Here is a 20,329-nt window from a genome sequence, read left to right as displayed (position 1 = left end):
ATGGTCTGAAAGAGGAAAAACTGAACTTTTCCTGAACTCTCTTACCCCTCCCATCCAGAGACTGTTCCCGGAGCACTCCTGAACTTTTTACCCCAAGGTACCCCCTCCCAATTGAAAATTGTTCCAGGAACATTTTTTAGATAAGGGTCTCCTGGAACAAAACCTAGTCCTACCCCTCCTAACTGAAGACTGTTCCAAGAACATTTTTGAGATAGGGGCCTCCTGGTACTACCCCAGAATGTTCCAATAGATCGAGTACATTGCCAAAATATAGGACACGACCCCTTGGTTATGTAAAGCCCCTTGGCAAGACCCCTTAGTGACGTAAATTTGTACTTTCTCCACCCTGTTCCCCCCTTGCCCTTTTCTTATAAAAGCCTGTGAAAATTTGGGCTGGGTGCCGAATCTCCTCTGCACCATGCCTGGTGTATGAGTTTCGACCCCAGAGCCTCTGGTCTATGTGCTTTTTATGTGCTTTCTTGTCGTTGCTGTATTAAATCTTACTCTCTACACCTTAAGTTCGGTCTCAGTGTCTTCTTGGGTGCGCTGCTGTCCCGAGGCTTGAGTGAGTGTCTCCCTTTGGGAGTCTTAGAGTCTTTCAGTCTTTTTACTGGGAGTTGGGTTTGCAAAGAGATGCTCGTGCTGACTGGTTGCATTTTATAGAGTCATGGTAGAGCTCTTTGCAACAGAAAGCTCCTACTATAAATGCCAATAAAATGGGTGAATGCCACAAAAGCGGGATTTTCTTCTCTGATCACATATTTTACTAGAAAAGCAAGCCAATGTGTTACTTGCCTCGTAGTGTGCTTTGTGATGGTATGAGGACTTTTGGTCCTGAAACTCACTTAACCTATGTCCTTTCTTTTCTAGACCTCTTCCTACAGATCTCAGTAGGTTAGGAGAAATGGTGACAGGCAAGTCACCTTGTCATCTGTCATTGATTTGTTGGCCTACTTCCTTGCCATTCCCACTGTGTTAACTGTTTATATGTTCCCAGTGCCTAACAGGTTTTGGCACTTAGTAGATACTTGAAAAAAAATGCATCTTAAAATTGAATAAGCAAATATTGAGTGTTGGCTCTGGACAAGGAACAGAACTCAGTGTTACAAAGAGCAAAGGATGAGAAGGAAAGCCAGGTCTCTCTTCAGGGTTACTCAAACCTGGACACAGCCTCAGCCTACCTGGAAGAAAAACGAGAGCCTCTGAAGTATTTAGGACAAGACCAAACTGAAAGAGAGCAGCAGAAGGCATTCCCGCCAGCTGAGGGGTTCTGTCAGGACTTCCTGAAATGGGATGTTGGCTCGTGGGGTAGATGTAAGGGTCAGTGGGGTGCTGGGATGGGCTTACAGGGTGAAAGCAAACCTGTGGCAGAGCAAAGGTGCAACTGGATATTTTAAAACTGGATGGTGGGGCTGGAGAGATGGCTCAGCGGTTAAGAGCACTGACTGCTCTTTTGAAGTTCCTCAGTTCAAATCCCAGCAACCACATGGTGGCTCACAACCATCTGTAATGAGATCTGATGCCCTTTTCTGGTATTGTCTGAAGACAGCTACAGTGTACTTAGATATAATAATAAATAAATCTTTAGACAGGAGTGAGCAGAGGTCCTGAATTCAGATTCCCAGTAACCACATGATGGCTCACAACCATCAGTACAGCTACACTGTACTCATATATATAAATAAATAAATCTTAAAAAAATCTGGATGATGGGATGTGGGGGATGTCCATTCAGTACAATGTTTTCCAGGTAAGCTTGATATTCTCACTTTGATTCCCCCAGAACCCCTATGAAAAAAAAGCCATGTATAGTCGTGCCTGCTTGTAATTCCTTCATTGGGAAGGTGGAGATAGTAGTGTCTCTGGGACTCATAGGCCAGACAGCCTAGCCTACTTACCAAACTTCAGGCCGGTGAGAGGCCCTGTCTCATAAAACAGGGTGACTAGGATTTGAAAAAGGAAATTTGAAGTTGTCCTCTGGTGTCTAGAAACACACACACACACACACACACACACACACACACACACACACGAACTCATGCACACATGCATCTACACCTGCACATATGCCCCTCTACCCTCAAAGAATGATAAGTGGGTTTTGAAAGTGTTGTCTCTGTCAATAGAATGTGGGGACTAAGGCTGAAATGCCAGTCGGGACTTGACAGTCCGGTGCTTTTCATGCAACATGGAGCACAGACGCTCTTCCTCAGAGCTCAGAGGACAGCAATCTCTGGGGTAGTGGGCTGGTGCTTTTTGGCAGAGATATCTTGGATATTGATTTGTTCTTCCTTGGTTTAAGAGTTTTGGAGAAATGATATCAAAGGATTGTCACTGATTCATCTCCTCAACAGTGGAAAGTCCCATGGCCGCCTTGCAGGCTCCTTGGTTTGTTTGTTTGTTTATTTATTTATTTATTTATTTATTTATTTATTTATTTATTTGCACAGGAGGTCATTCTCTTTAGACAGGCTCCTTTCCTTGTATTCTTAATCCACACGGTGCCTTGAGGGAAGACTGAGAGTCATAGCGACTGCACAAGCCATATGCTGATATCTCACATGGATGATGTACCTACCCTAAGAGGTGTCCTGGAGGCTGAGAACTGTCCCTGGACTCCTGTCTTTTCTTCTTTAGGATCGTCAGACTCTAGCCCTGTGTGTTATCACCATGGCTCTCTTTCTTTACTTCCTCCAGATAATACTCTTATAATGTCCTCACTTTGCGTGGGTTATGTGTCTTGGCCCCTGACCTCAGCTTTGCACCCATGCCTTTCTCTGTGTCCTGTGGGCAGTGTGCCAGGCCTGTGTCTACACCTGAAAGGTCCCACTTATTTTCATTTTGGTGCCACTTTGGGCTTTGAGAAGAACGTGTCCTGGCTATACCATGGTCATCACGTGGCAACTGGGATGACATCACAGACCTGTACTGAGAGGAGGCCAGCTCATCTCCTGCAGTGTGCATTGGGATGGCCAATAGTCAGTCTGGTGGAGCTGAACCCTAGCCAAGCTACAGCTACACAAGACCCAGTGCTTAGTGTTGCTAACAATAGTTGAACAATATTATTTTATCTGAATATTATAAGTCCAAAGTTGCCAGAAGTGCGTTTTGTGGCCATTCTACAACAGCAGGCAGCAGATGTGTACGGAGTAGCCACGAGAATAGATTCTGTCAGAAGGCAAGTGGAACTGACACATGAGGCTCCCAGGCAGGCATGCTTTCTTTGCCTCCCATGGTTTGCTATCTGGAATGCAGGTGCAATGGCTGGAGTGCTGGCAGCCAAGTAGAAGAGCAAGGATAACAACTGTATCTTAGAGATAATGCCAAAAAGGTCTGAAAGGACCTGGGTCCCTGCAGGCTTCACAGAGCAAATAAATTTGCCTTGGACTTTCCAGCTCTGAATTCTTTTACCCAAGAACAGTGGTTAGTTATCTTGGAGTTTTCCTGCTGTTTGTTGCCAAATAACATCCTTATTGATACAGAGGAGTTCACTGTCACTCTGTCAACAAGAAGACATTGTTTGGCTTTTGACTCTGGGTAAAGGTCTGAAAGCACTGGGGATGGCAAGGCAAATCCATGGCTGCTGTGTGAGTGTGTTGCACAGAGAGCAACAAGAGCCTTTTTCTGATAAAAGCACCTCTCCCATTACCCATCCAAGTTCTGAATACCACCCAACTCTGGTAGCTACCCCTTGCTTTGGGTTGGCAGACCTGCTCCTGAGAACTATATTTTACCCTTATGTTTTACATCTTATTTTGTGGTACTGGAGATGAACCCAGGTCCTCATGCATGACAGACAATGGCTCAAGCCCGGAGCGAGCCCCACCCAGCCTCAAGTCTACACCTTGGTGAGGTAGGCAGTCTCTCTCCTAACTCAGTGTGAGCTGAAAAGCATGCTTTCTTCCTAGGTTTCCTGCAGAATAGTGATAAATGTGCTTCTAACACAAATAAAGGATTGTTTAAGGCTTGAAAAAGAAGGCTTGGGTGAGTGCTTTATGCACAGCCCTAGATGACAGGCAGAGCTCTTATAGCTACAGTTTGAATGACAACGAACCACTATTCTCTGGGTTGCCTCTTTCCTACTCTCTTGGTTCCCATGGTGAGTGATTTTTCTCGAGCACTGATGGACTTTAAACCCACTCTGACTCTCCCATTCCATGCAGAGGAAGGAGGCAAACCCTTGGCCTTTCTTTCTTGACGAGGTTACTTTGCTTTCTGTTCTTATCCAGCTCAGTGGGCAGATGGCTGTGGGAAGGTCCAGCCTGGAGGTAGGGCAGATGGCCAGTCCATTCTGGCTCTCACAGACGGCTGTACTCTCTCAGGACTGCCCCTGTATTAATGAGGGGATGTTTGGGCCTCTTGTGAATTTTTTTTTTTTTAATTTCTTGATTGGTTCAGAGCTGGGTCAGAGAGCAATACTGTGGTTTGTGGATTGTTTGAGGTCTCTAAAGGTTTCAACAAGGAGACTGAATTCACAGGATTCATCCAAGGACACATGGTATAGTTTAATAATTCAGTGTATGCCCGTAGTCATCCTGCCTGAGTTTAAAGCTTGGCTTTAAACTGGACAATGGCTGATTCCATGTCTATAAAATATGTATAATAATCCCATCTGCTAATTGGGTTTGGGGAACACATAAATTAATCCGTTGCAACCATTCTGAGCATGGTCTGCCTTGGTTATGGATCCAATGCTTGGATGGGGAACAGCTTGTCCCTGAGCAGTTAGACTGGCTGGTACCTGCTTACTTGTCACTCATCAATACCCAGGTATGTGTACCTTGATTGTGTCCTCAGAAACCTAGCCTCCACCTGAGGTTGTTGGTGTGATGGGATGTCCCTCCCTTTTAATTGGTTATTTATTTACATTTCAAATGTTGTCCTCCATCCAGGTTCCCCCTCCCAAAACACCTCATCCTATCCCCTCTCCCTCTGCCTCTATGAGGGTGCTTCCACATCCCCCACCCACTCCTACCTCACTGCCCTAGCATCCCCCTTCACCAGGGTATTGAGCCTCCACAGGACCAAGGATCTCCCCTCCCATTGATGCCAGATAAGGCCATTCTCTGCTACATATGCAGCTGGAGCCACGAGTCCCTCCATGTAGAGTTAGGAGAAGGACTAAAGGAGCTGAATAGGATTGCAACTCCAAAGGAAGAACAACAATATCATCTAACCGGACCTCCTAGAGCTAACCAGGGACTAAACTACTAACCAAAGGCGTGACAGATTAGAACAGTTTCATCATAAGCACTATAAGCTAGTTGTCTTTATTCCTGTGTTTATCTGTAGGTTTTTCTACCTATTTTCCCCATTGTCCTATATCTAGTTCTATTTTAAAAGTGTTTGAAGCTTTACAACTGGGTGCAGTAGTTACATCAGAACAAAGGTCCTTCTCATTTGGATGTGATTGAAGTTGATTTTACTCATTAGAGAAAAGCTAAAACGTTTTACCAGCAGAGCCTAAATATTCACATAGAGACAGTGGCACAGAGGAAGGCACATCCACTTAACCCCCATTTGGATGAACATGCATTTCAAGAACCAAAGACCCCTTCTCTTACCAGCCCTCCAGGTTCTAGGGTACTTGGTACCATGCCTGGAAAGGAAGCTGGGGTGTTGTTACCCCTTCTTGGCTCCACCAGCAAATTGGTACTTGATTGGTTTCCTAGGGCTCTCCTAACCGAACAGTTCAAATAAGAGCTGTCACTGTGAAACCTAGGGCAGTGGCTGAGCTCTTTTTGAACCCTCCTGGGAGTCCCGCCCCTTCCAGCCCTTGCAGCCCTGGCTCTTTGTAGTCTGAAGCTGCCTCTGTCTTCCCTTGTTCTTTTTGGTGTCTCTTCTTGTCTGCTTTCCAGAAGCATGGAGCACGGCAGACATATTAGATTGGGTCCTCTCTGATGACCTCACTTTAACTTAGTTACATGCACAAAGACTCTATTTCTAAATACGATTACATCCTCAGGTGCCAGGGGTCTAGGAATTGAGCATGCCTTGGGGGCAGAGTGGGAGGCACAAGGTGTGATAATACCAACCTCTCAATGTCTCCAAGTTTGAATATTTATCTTCTCAAACTTGGATCTTCCCCTGGCTGTGGACTGACTTTGAATCCTGGCCAATGACTTCTCCTTACTTCTCCTCACTCTGAGAGCCACTGTCTGAAAGGAAGTCAGCTTGGAGTATCCCTAGAGACCAACAGGACAAGGCAGTTTGGTTGTGTCCTTGATGACTGTCTATCAGAAAAACTAGGTGTTCCCTGGAAAATGTGTTGCTTCGTTTATTCAATAAGCAATTACCAAACCCCTAAAATGTGCCAGGCACTACTCTGGTGAAACGAAATTGAGATGAACAAGAGAGACAAACCTCCTACACACGGGGCACTGGTATTACAGTTGGGGACATAGTGAACACACAAGTAAATGTGTAAATAATATTACTTACGGTAATCAGACACACGGGAAGAAAATGAAGCTGAGAGCCCTGGGGATTGACAAGCGAGATTCTGCTCTAGGCAGCCTCTGCCCAGGGAGCTGACTTTTCAGCAGGGATCCAAGATTCATGTTCAAAGCCAAGTACACAGGGTACATCCTAGCACTATGAAATCTTAACCTGAAGGCAGGACAAAAACCTGCCTCCAGCTTGATTTCTTCGTGCCCTGCAACCAAAGCATGTGGTGTCTTCACAATACCAATAGACTTTCTTTATAGTTTGTGAAGCAGACTGTGACCTTTATGGTATGACTGACTTGTAAGGGCAAGCATGGAGGCAGTGAGGACACCCAGAAAGAGATAGGAATGAGTTGGAGGGTTGGGAGTCCCGGGGCTGCTGAGAAAACCACCTTTCCTCACAGATTCTGGCAGGGTTTTATGATTTACCTGTAGTTGTGGTAAATTGTGGTAGTTGTGGGTTATTTGATTGGGCCATGTGGTGAAGGCTAGTGCTTTCCCTTAGAAGGTGTCAGGAAACAAGTTTGGACAAGGGGAGAAACCAGAAACCAAAAATCCTTACTTGGTCATCATTACAGCCATCACTAAGGAATTTTCCAAAATATATAATTCACGTACCCCATGATTTACCAAAGTACACAATTCAATGTTTTCTTTGTTGTTTTTTTTGTTTTTGTTTTAGTATATTGTGATATCTATGAGAGCCATATACCCATCAACTTTTTACCATCATGATTTTATGCCCCCCCCAAAGTAAACCCTACGTTCTTTAGCCATCATTCTCCAGATGATCCTCCTCCTCACTCCTCATCTAGAGGCAACCACTCATCAGCTTCCTGTTTCTATACATTTGTTTTTTTCTGGAGATTTCACGGAAATGGACTCTATGCCAATAGAAATCCACTGGGCCTATTCTCTGCTGGACCCACAGGTCTACCGCCCCTCCCCCACGTCCCCACTCTGGGAAGAGTGTACCTACCTGAGTAGCCTGAGGTCCTTAGTTATCTAGGGGAGATTTATGAGCTTGTTGAGATTAACTCTTGTTACTGCTAATGGCTGCGAAGCTGCAGAGCTACGACAGAACATAGGTCTCACTTAATTTTTTTAAATGGAACACGCTGAAACCCTCATCCCACAGGACCAGCTACACAGTCTTGAAGATTAGGGTTCAAAAGATACAAGTCCCCTGCTGGGACCACTGCGCCTCTTAGGGCTTCTGGGATTTCTGAGATCAAGAAAAGGGGAATAGGAAAAGCACTTCAGAGCCCCTAAAGGCCATAGAAGTGCATTTATACTGAGGGAGAGTTGAGGGTGGGACATGGTTCTCATAATATATAGTTTGGCATCCGGAGTCCTTACTTAGGAGGCCCAGTGAAACATGGCAAATCTAGTTTTCTGCAAGGTGTGTGTGTGTGTGTGTGAGTGTGTGTGTGAGTGATTTTAATGTTGGCATCACATGCAGCATGCTCCAGGAGGAAGAGAAAGCCCCGACTCTGTAATGAAGACACAGGAGGAAGGGTCTGCTCTGGGGCCAAGTTGAATTTTGAGAATTTTGGAGAGTAAAGGGCTATGGAGACAGTTTAGTTGGTAGATTGCTTGCCCAGGATGCACAAGGATGCGGGTCCCATCCCCAGCACTACATAAACTAGGTGGCCCAGACATATAACCCTAGCATTTAGGAGATTAAGGGACAGGAGGTTCAAGGTTCAAGGCTATCTCCAGATACATAACAAAGAGAATATTTGGGAACTGAGATATAGTTGCGTCGACACAAGGATCCAGGACACATGTCACAATAGACTGTAATTTCAGCAGCAGGGCATCCAACATCGTCTTCTATCTTCCAGGGGCACACACACACACACACACACACACACACACACACACACTCTTAAAAGCTGGAGAGTTAAGCCTTGACATCCACTCTGTAATGGCCCAGTTCAGCTGCATTGCAGACAGCGCTTCTCAAGCTGATTTATCTTTCATGATTTCTTTCTTCACCTGCCCGGGAAGGTACGGGGAGCACATGGGCAAGGGGGTGTATACAGAATGTCCTGAAAAATAGGACAAAGGTCAGAGGACCATGTAGGTTAAGACCTTTCCTCTTCATAAACTGTGCAACTAAATTGGTGACCCCCCACTGGTCTTCTGGGGTCAAAGGTATGTGAAGTTAAGGCCCTGGGGGCACAGAGGATGGGCAAGAAACCCTGGAAAGAAAGCAGAGCTCTTTGTTGAACTCTTTTTTCCCCCCTCTGGGATCTGGGAGGTTGTTAGTTGTTATGAGTTTAAGTATCTCAGAGTAGTATTGGATGTTGGGGGAAGCTGGAGCCACAGATGGAGCCACAGGACAAGCTGGGGTGCGGGAGGCTTCGAGTCACATGACATGACCATGTAAGCTGGAGGTACTGACCTTTCAGGTTCTGTGACTGCATCACCTCTAGATAGACTGAGGCACACAGTACAGGGACCCTAGCAGGGCGGCCCCAGTAGCAGAGGGTACACTAGACAGGAGAGACTCCTCTGCTTGTCCACTGGTCGCCAGCAAAGCCCAGCTTTTCTCTCTATAGAATGGTGTTCCGGTAGGGGTATCCAAAGAGAGAAAGGAGAGAGAGAGAGAGAGAGAGAGAGAGAGAGAGAGAGAGAGAGAGAGAGAGAGAGAGAGAGAGAGAGAGAGACCCAGACAGCGGGTTTTGGAGAAAACCATCCAGAAAGTCACACAACAGCCAAAAAAAAAAAAAAAAAAAAAAAAAAAAAAGGTTTAGAACTTCCCCTATGTGGCAGCATTTGGCCTGTAGAACGAAGCTAGCAAACACTTCTTAAATTCCAGCCATAGATTGTTCTAAGCTCAGGGACTCCCACCTCAACACCCTCAACCAGCACTCTTAAAAGCTAGTATCCAGTCACAAGAGCCTTCGGCTGGGCTGGGACTAGACAGCAAGTACAGGTGGCGGTTGGGGACTCAGGCTCATCCGTCCCCTGCCCTCCAGTCCCCCGTTCCCCACCTGCTCCTCCCCACCCACTTGCTGGAGCTAATCGGTAGTAGTTGTTTCCCAAGGAGGTGCTGGGAGCACTTCGCGACATCGCCTAGGTCTGGTTGTTCCCCTAGGGAACAAAACCCACGCACGCAGGCTGGGCGGCTTCGGACCCTGCCTGGATGAACTGTTGCAACTTGGGCAGCCCGCAGCGCGGCGCAGTGGCAGAGGCGGGGGCGTGAAGCCGTGAGGCGCGGGTAGCCGGGATCCTTGCATCTCCGGAGTCCAGGAGGCGAGCGGGATCCGCACAGACTCCCAGGGCAACCTGCGGGAGTGGCGGAGCCCGGCGCTCCCGCCCTAGCTCAGGGGGAGCGCAGCTGCAGCGGGGTTTAGGGCCCCAGCCCCGTGCCACCGCCACCCGCGGTGGAGGGTGGGCTGGGGGCGGGGCAGTCGGGGTTGCTTTCCCGGGCGCGATCCCCGAGCGCAGCACCCGGCGCCGCCGAGCCACCTCCCCTGCCGCCCGCTAGTAAGTTTGGCGGCTTCGAGCCCACAGAGCCGCGGCTTTCTGAAGCATTGGTTTCTTGCTGGCGTTGGTGCGCCCTGCTTGGCGGGGGGCCTCCGGAGCGATGCCGATGGATGTGATTTTAGTTTTGTGGTTCTGTGTGTGCACCGCCAGGACAGGTAAGCAAGGCTGGGCATTAAGCGGGTTTTGGGGGAAGGTGGTGGTGATGATAGTGCTGCTCCCGACTGCTGTAACCCGGGATTACTCTGGCTAGGAGAGACTCGGAACCTATCTCTGACAGGCTAGAGAAGGGCAGCAGAGTGCTTGGGTTCTGATCGCCCAGCACAGCTCGGGGTAAAAGCTCTAGAAAAGATGCCCGGGCGAGCGTTCTCTTCCCCGGGGACGCAGCAGCGGGCATTCAGTATGCGGGGTGCGGCCGGGTAGTCGCAGCCTTGTGTGGCTAGCAAGCAGCTTCCCGGTTCTGAGGAGTCAGAACCCGCTGCAGCGCGGCCAGAGATCCCTACATCCTTGAACTTGCAGGGTGCGGTGGCCAAGGGTGTCCCCGAGCCGCGGGAGTTCCACCCGCAGAGGGAGCGCGTGCGGCAGGCAGGCGCGGCCAGGGCCGGGGGAGCCAGACGGCGCACGGGAGAGGGCTGCGAGGAAAGGGGGGGACCCGCGAGCTCTTCCGTGGTTCTCACATGGCTCCCAGAGGGAACTCCAGGAGTGGTCTCCTGTCAGCTCCCTGTCCAAACAACTAAGCGAACAATTATTAGGAGGTAAATTGGACCAGTGGAGACGACAGAAGATTTTCTCAACCTCTAAACCGTGTTCCTCCTGCTGTCATCCAAGATTGCGGGGTGGGACCCGGGGCCAAGGAAACTGGCCTGATGGCCAAGTCCCTATAGAATCTGCCTGCTGGAGGTGCGGTTGTGATGACTCTGAGGCGCACTCCACTCTTTCCTCTTCCTCGGGGTTCCCTGACTCCGGGTCCCTGGGGTTCAAGAATGTAGCCTACTTCACCAAGCTTGCAGTAGTTGTCAGGAGGCAGGGGCGGGGTTAGGAAGGGTAGGAAGCAGATCAACAAGGCAGAGAGGGGAAGAGATAGTTCCTGGTAGCCAGACATCCCCAGACTCATTGCCCACAGACTTCTGATCCCTAGAATGGACGCATAGCATGTCGGCGTACCTTCATTCCCCCCTCTAGAGGTTCAGTCTCCTTCCCAAGCCAGACTGCTGGTTTACCTTTAGAGGACTGAGGAACACACCCCTTCTTTAGTTGACTTAAAAAGTTCCCATCCCTTATACCCCAGGCTCCCCACTTCGGCAGGCAGTTAGGGGTCTGTGAGCTTCTAGCCTCCCCTCCCTTACTTCCCAGGACTAAGTGGACTAAGGCTTTCCTTTGCTTAATCCCAGTGAGACAGGGAAACATTTCTCTAGGGACAAAAGAACCTGAATGTCTTTCTGGAACTCCCTCCGCAGCCAATAGACCCAAGGCTAAGTGGCGCTTACTACAGTTGTTCCTTGCAATTAGAACTAGTTCCAGGAAGATGAGGAGGGGTCTACTAGTGCTGGGCTACCGGTGGGGAGGAGTAGAGTGTTGCTGGGGACATCCTACAGGGAAAGGGAAGATAGGGAGAAGACAGATGGCGAAGGAGCAGCCTGATGGCCATTCCATATCATTCCAGATTATGACCCAAGTGCTTACATCCTTTGTTTTCATTACTCTTTTGAAGAGTTGCCAAAAACTGCTCATGAGCATCAGGCTGAGTTTCCACTATACTTCAGTTTCTGACGTGAGCTCTTCCCCCCTCCCTACAATCCTAGCTCCCTTTTACATCTTGAACAAACAGTGGGTGGCTTATTAGGTGCTACACACACACACACACACACACACACACACACACACACACACAGAGAGAGAGAGAGAGAGAGAGAGAGAGAGAGAGAGAGACAGAGAGAGAGACAGAGAGAGAGACAGAGAGAGAGACAGAGCTGACTGGAGAACTTAGAGCTTTGCTGAAAATCTTGGTAGAACCCAGAAAGCATTCTTGTTACACTGTATGATGTGGGGGAGAGGTGGGCTGTGAGAATTTGGGGTCATGGGAGCGAAGGTCTGGTTAGGAGGTAGAGAGGATGATCACCTACCTGTAAGGCTTTGCCCACGCAGTGAGTTGTGTGAGTTGTGCCTTGAAGGCTCTGGAGGAATAAAGTGGAATGTAGTCAGGCCTCCCAAAAAACCCTGGACAAAGACAGAATGGATCTAAGATGTAGCTCCCCAACCTGTCCCCAAGCTTGGTACAAGGCCAATCCTTGTGCTTCCTGGTAGCAATTACTTGATTGCCTGAGGCTGCATATTTTTTTCATACATAAATTGTTGGAAGAATTAAAGAAATGGAAGAAATTATGCCTCGTGGGTTTGCAGTTTCTTGTAGCTGGAGGGAGCATTGTGTTTGGTTTCTGGAAGCAGCCCCTTTGGTTTTGTCCAGGAAGCCCCATTCCCCATCCCTTACATCCATCTTTGGGTTTAGAAGGAGGCCGGCTGGAGATTACTGTATCAGGATCCAAACAGCTGCCTGGAGAGTTTATTTGTCAAGTGAGACAATTGTTGTCTGGGACATTACCAGTCCTAGATGAAGTAAACATGTGGCCCACTTAGCTACTCAGATATCACCAGCTTTTAATGGAAATGAATAGATGCTATCAGGCACATTTTAATTAAAGCAAGACTGCAGTGCAGGGGTAGCTTCAAAAGGCAGGTGTTATGAGGAAGCTGCTCATATCACTCTGGCCCAGAGCACCTCTGGAGCACAGAGTGGGGTTGGGTTAGGGGTGGGGGTGGAGGTGCATGTGGTCTTCCATTCTGGGCTTTTCAGGTACATTGGGGTGGATGGATGGGCAGAGTAATATCTGTGAGAGCATCCTTCATCCACCAGTTTTCTCCTGTGTCTTGGAAATGCCAGTAGTATGTGCTCAGTGCTTAAGCCTTCCTTGCTTTCCAGGTTTTTTGGGGGAGGGAGGTTGTCACCAGGGTAGAGGATAAAGGGTGTACCCAAAATATCAACACCCCAAGGTACCCACTCAGTGTCTCCTGCTGCACCCTGCTGGAAAGGAGGGATTTTTCTATTTGAAGCAATTTCCAGGCAGTTCAGCCTGAGCCTCCCCTGCCCCGACCCTATCAAGCATGTGCCAACTGGTAGAAGCATAAAGTCTATTCTTCAAGAACATCACTTTTCAAGGTATTAAGAAGAGGTTAAGTGGCCATATACTCCTGTTATTAAAGGAGGTTGTAGAGTCTCTTTCCAGGGTCACTTTGCTCTGCATCCATGAGAAGGATTAGATCTGAAGTGAGTCAGGCCAGGACTCTGTGCTTGGAATGTCAAAGGCAAACTGAAGGGCTTTGGGCTGGATCTCTTCTTGTCCAGGGCTGAGGATCAGCCAGCAGTGTCATGGACAACAGCAGGTATCCCAGCTAAAGTGAGTTCTGAGTACCAGATCAGACCTCAAGTGCCTCTGTCATGTTCACGGCTGCTTCCCAGGCTCTGAAAATATCCTCTTCCTGGGAGCTTTTTACTCTGCTTAATTCTAATGCCCACTTTTAGCCATTTGTAGAGCTGTTATGTCAAAAGTAGAGAACTTTAATAGAGTTTCCTAGGAAATGGCAGGAGCTGGCTGCATGGCCAGGAGACAGAAGCTTGGGAATAAAACATGTTTGATGGAGCCAGCATCTCACGATGCAAGGTTCAGGAGGGGTCACATAGATGGCTCCTTATTAATGGGTTTCCTGATTCCCTATGCCATGTGCAATGTGTTATTCTATCAGCATCGGGCATCGTCCTGAAAGGAACTAATTAAAGAGAGAGAACAAAACTGCATCTGGAAGCCTAATTGGTTTCTTTTTTCTGTTTGTATGGCGTGTCTTCACATAAAAGAGCAAAAAACGGTCACAGCAGTGAGGAGAGCTGCCCGAGCTGCTTCCTTAACTTCTGTGGAGTCCAGGATCAGGGCTGGCATGGTCTGGAGAGTTAGTCTTATGAGCACATGTGACTGAGACCCCAGGCAAGTATCTACTGTATGTAGCCTGTTGGTGAGCTCGTCTCCCAGACCTCAGGTGTCAGGGAGGTGACACTGACCTTCCTACGGAGGAGGGGACTGAGGTTCTCAGGAGCGATACTTCTGCCTAAGAGCACATGCACCAGCCATTTACCAAGATCCTGGCCAGAGAAAGACCAGCTTGCCGGTCCTTTAAGATTACCTTTGATTTAATTTGTGCAGTATAGGATCAGAACAGTATAGATCAAATGGAAATATTAGTTCCTTTCCTGTCTGTTCAAGGTGATCATAGAGCTGCTGGCATCTAAACTCACAAGTCCTGACAGCAGGCTCATGAGCAAGACAGAAGGCTATCTTTTTTTTTTTTAACTATACAACATGATCTTTTATTAGTTCTGTTGATAACCATGTATTGCACTACTTTTTTTAAAAATTGGATATTTTATTTGTTTATGTTTCAAATGTTATCTCCTTTCCTGTTTCCCCTCTGCAAGCCTCCTTACCCAGCTTCTATGAGGGTGCTCCCCAACCCATCCACCCACTCCTGCCTCACTGCCCTAGCATTCTAGAAGGGTATCTTGCCCCACTTTACTTTTCTCAGAGCAGGCACCGTGAATGGAGTTGGTATGTAGTGTGAGCAATAGCACACAGGTGAATGCTTAAAGATAGGCCATATTTGAAATATAAATGAGAGCACATATAGGCATCCTTTCCTTGAGCACAAACTTCACAGTACTCCAACGATCACCCATTAGAAACAGCATAACAGAGACTATGCAGGGGCCTAGCAAACACAGGAGTGGATGCTCACAGTCAGCTATTGGATGTATCACAGGGCTCCCAATCGAGAAGCTAGAGAAAGTACCCAAGGAGCTAAAGGGATCTGCAACCCTATAGTTGGAACAACATTATGAACTAACCAGTACCCCGGAGCTCTTGTCTCTAGCTGCATATGTATCGAAAGATGGCCTATTCGGCCATCATTGGAAAGAGAGGCCCATTGGACTTGCAAACTTTATATGCCCCAATATAGGGGAATGCCAGGGCCAAAAGAATGGGAATGGGTGGGTAGGGAAGTGGGGGGCGCTATGGGGGACTTTTGGGATAGCATTGGAAATGTAATTGAGGAAAATATGTAATAAAAAATATTAAAAATTAAAAAAAAAAGAAACAGCATAACAGCCAAGGTCCTTGTCAAAGTTCCTAAAGCCTTTTATAACCTGCCCCTTACAGTCTCTAGTTAGCACTGTCTACTGAGAAGAGAGTCACCTGCAAAGAGAGTCTTTTCATTTTTTTTAAAGTTACATATTTACTTATTGTGTATATAGGGCGAGGTTATAGGGAGATGGTGGTCATGGCCCAAGTTTGGAAGTCAGAGGACAGCTTGGGGGAGTTGTTTCTCTCTTTCCACCATGTGGGTCATGAGGAGCAGACTCAGGTGGTCAGGCTTGTTGGCATGTGCCTTCACCCTCTGAGCCAGCTCACAGACCTTGCCGACAGAGATGTACTGAATAATTTTCTCTCTCAGGTTGCTCTGTGGGCCTTTCTGTGAAGGATGGTCATTATTGTTAATTGATGTAGGAGTACTCAGCCCACTCTAGGTAGCACTGTTCTCTGGGCAGGTGTCCCGGGCTGTTTCAAAAAACTAGTTATTCGTGAGTCTGCCAGGGTGCTAGTGAGTGAACCAGCAAATAGCTTCTTTCATGGTTTCTGCCTTGACTTCCCTCAGTGGTGGAGTGTGAATACTGTTTTACCACATCAATGGAAAGGAATAGGAGAACACCTGCCTTTGAGCTAGCTCTCCCTACCCCTCAAACCCATTCTGCTACAGGTCAGTCTACCCATCTCTCTTCTGTTTCTAGAACACTCCACGATGTTCCTGGCTTGCACCCACGGTTATCTACATGTGGACATGCTTTTCCTCAGGCCTGGCCCTGCTCATCTTGATTTTCTAGCTCAAAATGACCTAGTTAGGCCCCCTACCCCTCCAAGTTTTTTTCTATCCTGATACTTTCTGGTATTTATTGCCAAACTATCCACTTAGTTTCTTCTCTCTCAGGGATGAAAACGTCATGAGAATGTCCTTGGTGCGCACAACCTGCATGTATCTAGTATGTGCTACATGGGACCCCATCCCCAAAGTGCGGATAAATGAATTCAAACAGTGGATGTGAGAGCTATCTTTGGGTCATTGGGTAACTGGTTGCATTTCAGGGAGAAAAATTTCAAGCTCAGCCCAGAAGATGTGTGTGTGTGTGTGTGTGTGTGTGTGTGTGTGTGTGTGTGGTAGACAGGGCCTGACAAAAACCAAGAAAACAGTTAAATGCACCATGCCTTCCATTTAATCAAGTTTCTGCCTTGGCATGACCGGTTTCAACTCTGAAGCATCCTTTCTGACCAGCCTTCTGATATGGCTGCAGAACAGGAAAAGGGGAAGGGAAGGGTGAATCTCCTTCCCCTAATCTATATAGGCAGCAGGGGTAGGAGGAGGACAGGTGAGGCTGTGGGGGCCTAGGAAGTCCTGATGAATATTCACTGAGACTCCATCTCCACGGGACAAATTGGGTGCCTGCTCTCTGAATCCCGCCTGGGTGACTGCACTGCCATTAGGGGGATGTTGACAGCTGTTGCTGATTAAAACATTTCCAACCGAGCAATCAGAACCCACTATTGAGATGCTAAGTGGCGCTAAGCAGAGCCTTCATGAATGGCTTCAAACAAAGTCCCACAGAGTAATCTGTAGCCTTATTAATACATGTAATTGGAAATCACTTTGCAGCCGTGAATGTGTCATTCCACAGAACACTCTCTGGGTAAGAGACACCCTCGGGGATCTATCATTCCCAGACAGGGGATTCAGCCACACTTCTTCCCTAGAGAGGAGTCAGGGCATCTACTTTTTATTCCGGAGTCCTTTGGAGGAACCTACATACCTGTTAAGCTGAGCCTGTCCCCATTCGCCAGTAGGGGCAGCAGTTCTCTCCCTGTTTCCTTCCTGAGTATTGCAGGTGGTGGTTTCTGGGTGATGGGGGTCACTGCAGGGTTTGCTGCTGTGTCTGTCTGAGGCCAGATAGGCCAGCACCACAGTCCTGCACCCACCATCCCCACCCTCACACCCCAAAGTTTAGAAATCAAAATTTCTTCATAACTCACCAGACAACGAAACTGTCCTGAGTTGAATTCATTTGGTGACAAAATGTGACCTGAAGGGATGGATATTGGGCTATTTAAATCATTGTTTCAATTAGCAGAAAACAGCACTTTTTTTTTTCCTTCACATCAGAAACAGCCTAGAATTTGATTGTAGGCCATGCCTTTGCAGAGTGTTACATAAAACATACCATGTAGGCCACATTTCCTTTGTAACCTGCGATATGTCCTGCATTCGGAAGCTTATTGGGCCCCAGAGAGTTTCAGTGTGGGGTTAGCCATCTGTAATGGAGTGGGTGGGGCAGGGTACCAAGAAGCTGAGCTCTGAGAGGGGTTGTGGGTAGAGTTCCTTTCCCTGATGTTCCCAGTGCAAACTCCTTAGCACCCCTAACTGCCTTGGCTGAATCCTGCTCCCCATCCCCCTCTGTAATCTGCTCTGGTTGTATCGCTGCCTGCTAAACCAACGCGAATCTGTTTCTCCCCAGTGCTGGGCTTTGGGATGGACCCTGACCTTCAGATGGACATCATCACAGAACTTGACCTTGTGAACACCACCCTGGGCGTCACTCAGGTGGCTGGACTACACAATGCCAGTAAGGCATTTCTGTTTCAAGGTAAAAACATATGTCCTTTGTGTGTGTGTGTGTGTGTGGTGTGGGGGTAGGAGAGGCGGAGTTGTTGGTCTGGGGGCATGCTTACCCTCCTGGTTTGGGGTCACCTTTGCTGCTTTTCTTGTGTTGTTATCCTGAAGTGTGTGGTAATCAGGGAACGTTCTGAGAGTGAGCAGAGGATGTGGCGGGTGGAGGTGTGGTGGAAAGATACTTGCTTTGACAGTGAAATGTTCACCCAAGGACTTTGGCGGGGACCCGGTGGTGGAATTAAGTTGCAGAACTTTTGAAAGCTGCTGCTCAGCCATGCTTGGCTTACAGATCATTTATCTCATGATTGTTTCTATCTTCGATGTTTCTAGTCTCTGTCTTATCTGTGGGAAGAATGTGCCCATGGCTACATTCTCTTTGGGCGCAGCTTCCTCAGCTCTGCCAACGACACACCTGACTACACACCATCTAACAAGCCTTTCTAAAGCCAAGATAGAAGAGTGCTTTGAAGCTTAGGCTCTGGAGCCCCACTGATTGCAATGGCCTTCCAGCTTTGGCACTCTGGCCTGTGGGACTTAGCTTCTCTGTGCCTTGGTATCTTCATCTAATTGACAGATCCCTGCAGCACCTCCCTAGTGGGGCCTCTGGCACAACGGCTGATGTATAGTTCTTGTTTAGTGAACACTGGCATTGTTTTAGAGTTCTTTTGTGTACTATCTCGAATGCCAAGAGTGAAGAAGATACATGCAGCCCCTGCCCTAAAATAGAATGCAGAAATCAGAAAATTCCACAGATTGTTGTTGGATCAACGTGGCTTTACTTATCCATAAAGGGGATGTATAGACTGCCAGTCAAGGGTAACACAGACCGGTCTGTTCAGTTTGGGTAAGAGACAGAGGTCACCAGAGAAAGGCCACCTGGAAAGCAGGTCAGCAGGGACTGACTTGAAACCTGAAAGGAAAGCCTGGGGTCAGAAGAGATGGAGGTCTGGCCACTGTGGACAGTTACATGTAGAAAGGCCTTTAACAGAAGCCAACAGATAGAGGTGCAGAATAGCTGGAGGGTGGTGAGTGTGGGAAGGGGTAGGCACTGCCTATTTATCTTGGACCAGCAGTCAGAGGCGACACTTTAAAGGTGGCATGGGTTTGCGTACTCGGATGGCTTATGCAGTGGGAAGCTGTGTGCTTGTTCGGTGCTGTGCTTTAATCTCACAGCAATGGGACCATCGCAGAGGTTAAATAAAGCAGGGGAGTACACTGAGCAGATATGTAAGGCATGTGGCTTGGTATCTCCCTGTAAAAAAAAAATGCCTAACAAGGTTCTTTCAGCTCACCCTTCTGTGAAGACAAGTGCACTGGGTAGATTTTCACTGCTCTGACCGGTTGCATGCCTGAACCAAACAACTTGAGGCAGGAAAACTTTATTCTGGCTCACAGTTTTAGAAGGTTTTGTCTGTCATAGCCGGGGAGGGAGAGTGGAACAGCTCACATCATAGCAGCCTGGAAGCAGAGAGTAAGCCAGGAAGGAGTGGGGATTGATAAACACTAAGGGTATATACCCTTAGGTTGGTGACTTCTTCCCCTAGCTAGACTCCACTGCTTAAAGCTTCAGTAGCTCCCCCAAATGACAGCAGCAGATGGGGAGAATGGGTTTAACACAAATAGCAACATGGTTTATTTACAATCTCGGAACCTATATTGGATGTGATTTAAGATACTCACTGTGTGGAGAGCTAACCACTTGCTAGTAACAAATCGCATAATGACTTATTGCAAAACGACAGGTATGAGAAGTCCACTTAATTACTTAGACATTTGGTGAACTATTTAAGCTGGTGTGGCTAAAAGGACAAAGGCTGGGTCACCGGATTGCTTTCCTTTTTGCCTTGTGGAAAGTGAGAATCCCTGCCATTCTCTGCTAAGAAGGCTTGGGTGCTCTGTGAGCTTCTTGGGACAGGGGCCCCACCTAGCTAGAGAGTTCTTGATCTTTAGAGCCAGCTGTTGTGCCTAGTGTGTCAGTGACTAAAGAGCCTTTTCAGTCTGATTAAAAGTCCTTTGCCCAGTGTACCTGGGAAGAGGCTTTTGTTTACTTTGCGGGTCATTCATTCTATTGCCGAGCCCATGGGCGGGGCTTCTTCTGGGACCTGTTTGCTCTCTGTGTTTACCTCTAGGAGTCTTCCAGGTGGGGGGTTTTAGCATCCTTGGTGGGAAGAGAAACTAATTTTGGGAACTGGGTGAGACATTTTCCTGTATCCTGGGCTCCTGTGATTGGCTATACCATACCTACCGGGATAGCCCAGGATACCCTTTTATCTCCAGCTAATGTCTTATTATATTTGCAAAGCTTCCTTTATCTCTTAAGGTGGCATTTTTCATAGGTTCTGGTGAGTGACTCCTGGACTGCTGTGGGGAAACCATTGTTCTGCAAATTGCATCCACTACTTCCCAAAGATTCATGTCTGTCCTACATGCAAAATACAACCATCTCACCCCTATCCTTCAACAATCTTAATGCTTGAAGCATCAGCGCACTGTCCCAAATCTCCTTCAATTGCATCTGTTGAAGAGTCCTAACCCTTGCTCTTCATTTAAATCATGTGTGATGAGACACA

At 47.7% G+C, this 20,329-nt stretch overlaps 1 protein-coding gene across 2 annotated transcripts in view; it reads left to right on the top strand.

The window, feature by feature from the left end:
• Window positions 1-9,435: 9,435 nt before the first annotated feature.
• Nell1 (neural EGFL like 1) overlaps window positions 9,436-20,329 on the top strand; it is an 867,181-nt gene continuing 856,287 nt past the window's right edge. The window contains exons 1-2 of one of the 2 annotated variants that reach the window (XM_021166735.3): window positions 9,436-10,099; window positions 17,605-17,733. In XM_021166735.3, coding sequence (XP_021022394.1) covers window positions 10,045-10,099; window positions 17,605-17,733 — 184 coding nt within the window. In that variant the 5' untranslated portion in view covers window positions 9,436-10,044. The remainder of the gene's footprint in view (window positions 10,100-17,604; window positions 17,734-20,329) is intronic. The other variant, XM_085841704.1, reaches the window with a different exon arrangement.

The sequence above is a fragment of the Mus caroli genome, unplaced genomic scaffold, assembly GCF_978045245.1.
Source record: "Mus caroli unplaced genomic scaffold, Mus_caroli_1 scaffold_8, whole genome shotgun sequence".
In the NCBI taxonomy this organism is placed as follows: Eukaryota; Metazoa; Chordata; class Mammalia; order Rodentia; family Muridae; genus Mus; species Mus caroli.
This window is presented reverse-complemented; position numbering and strand designations above follow the sequence as displayed.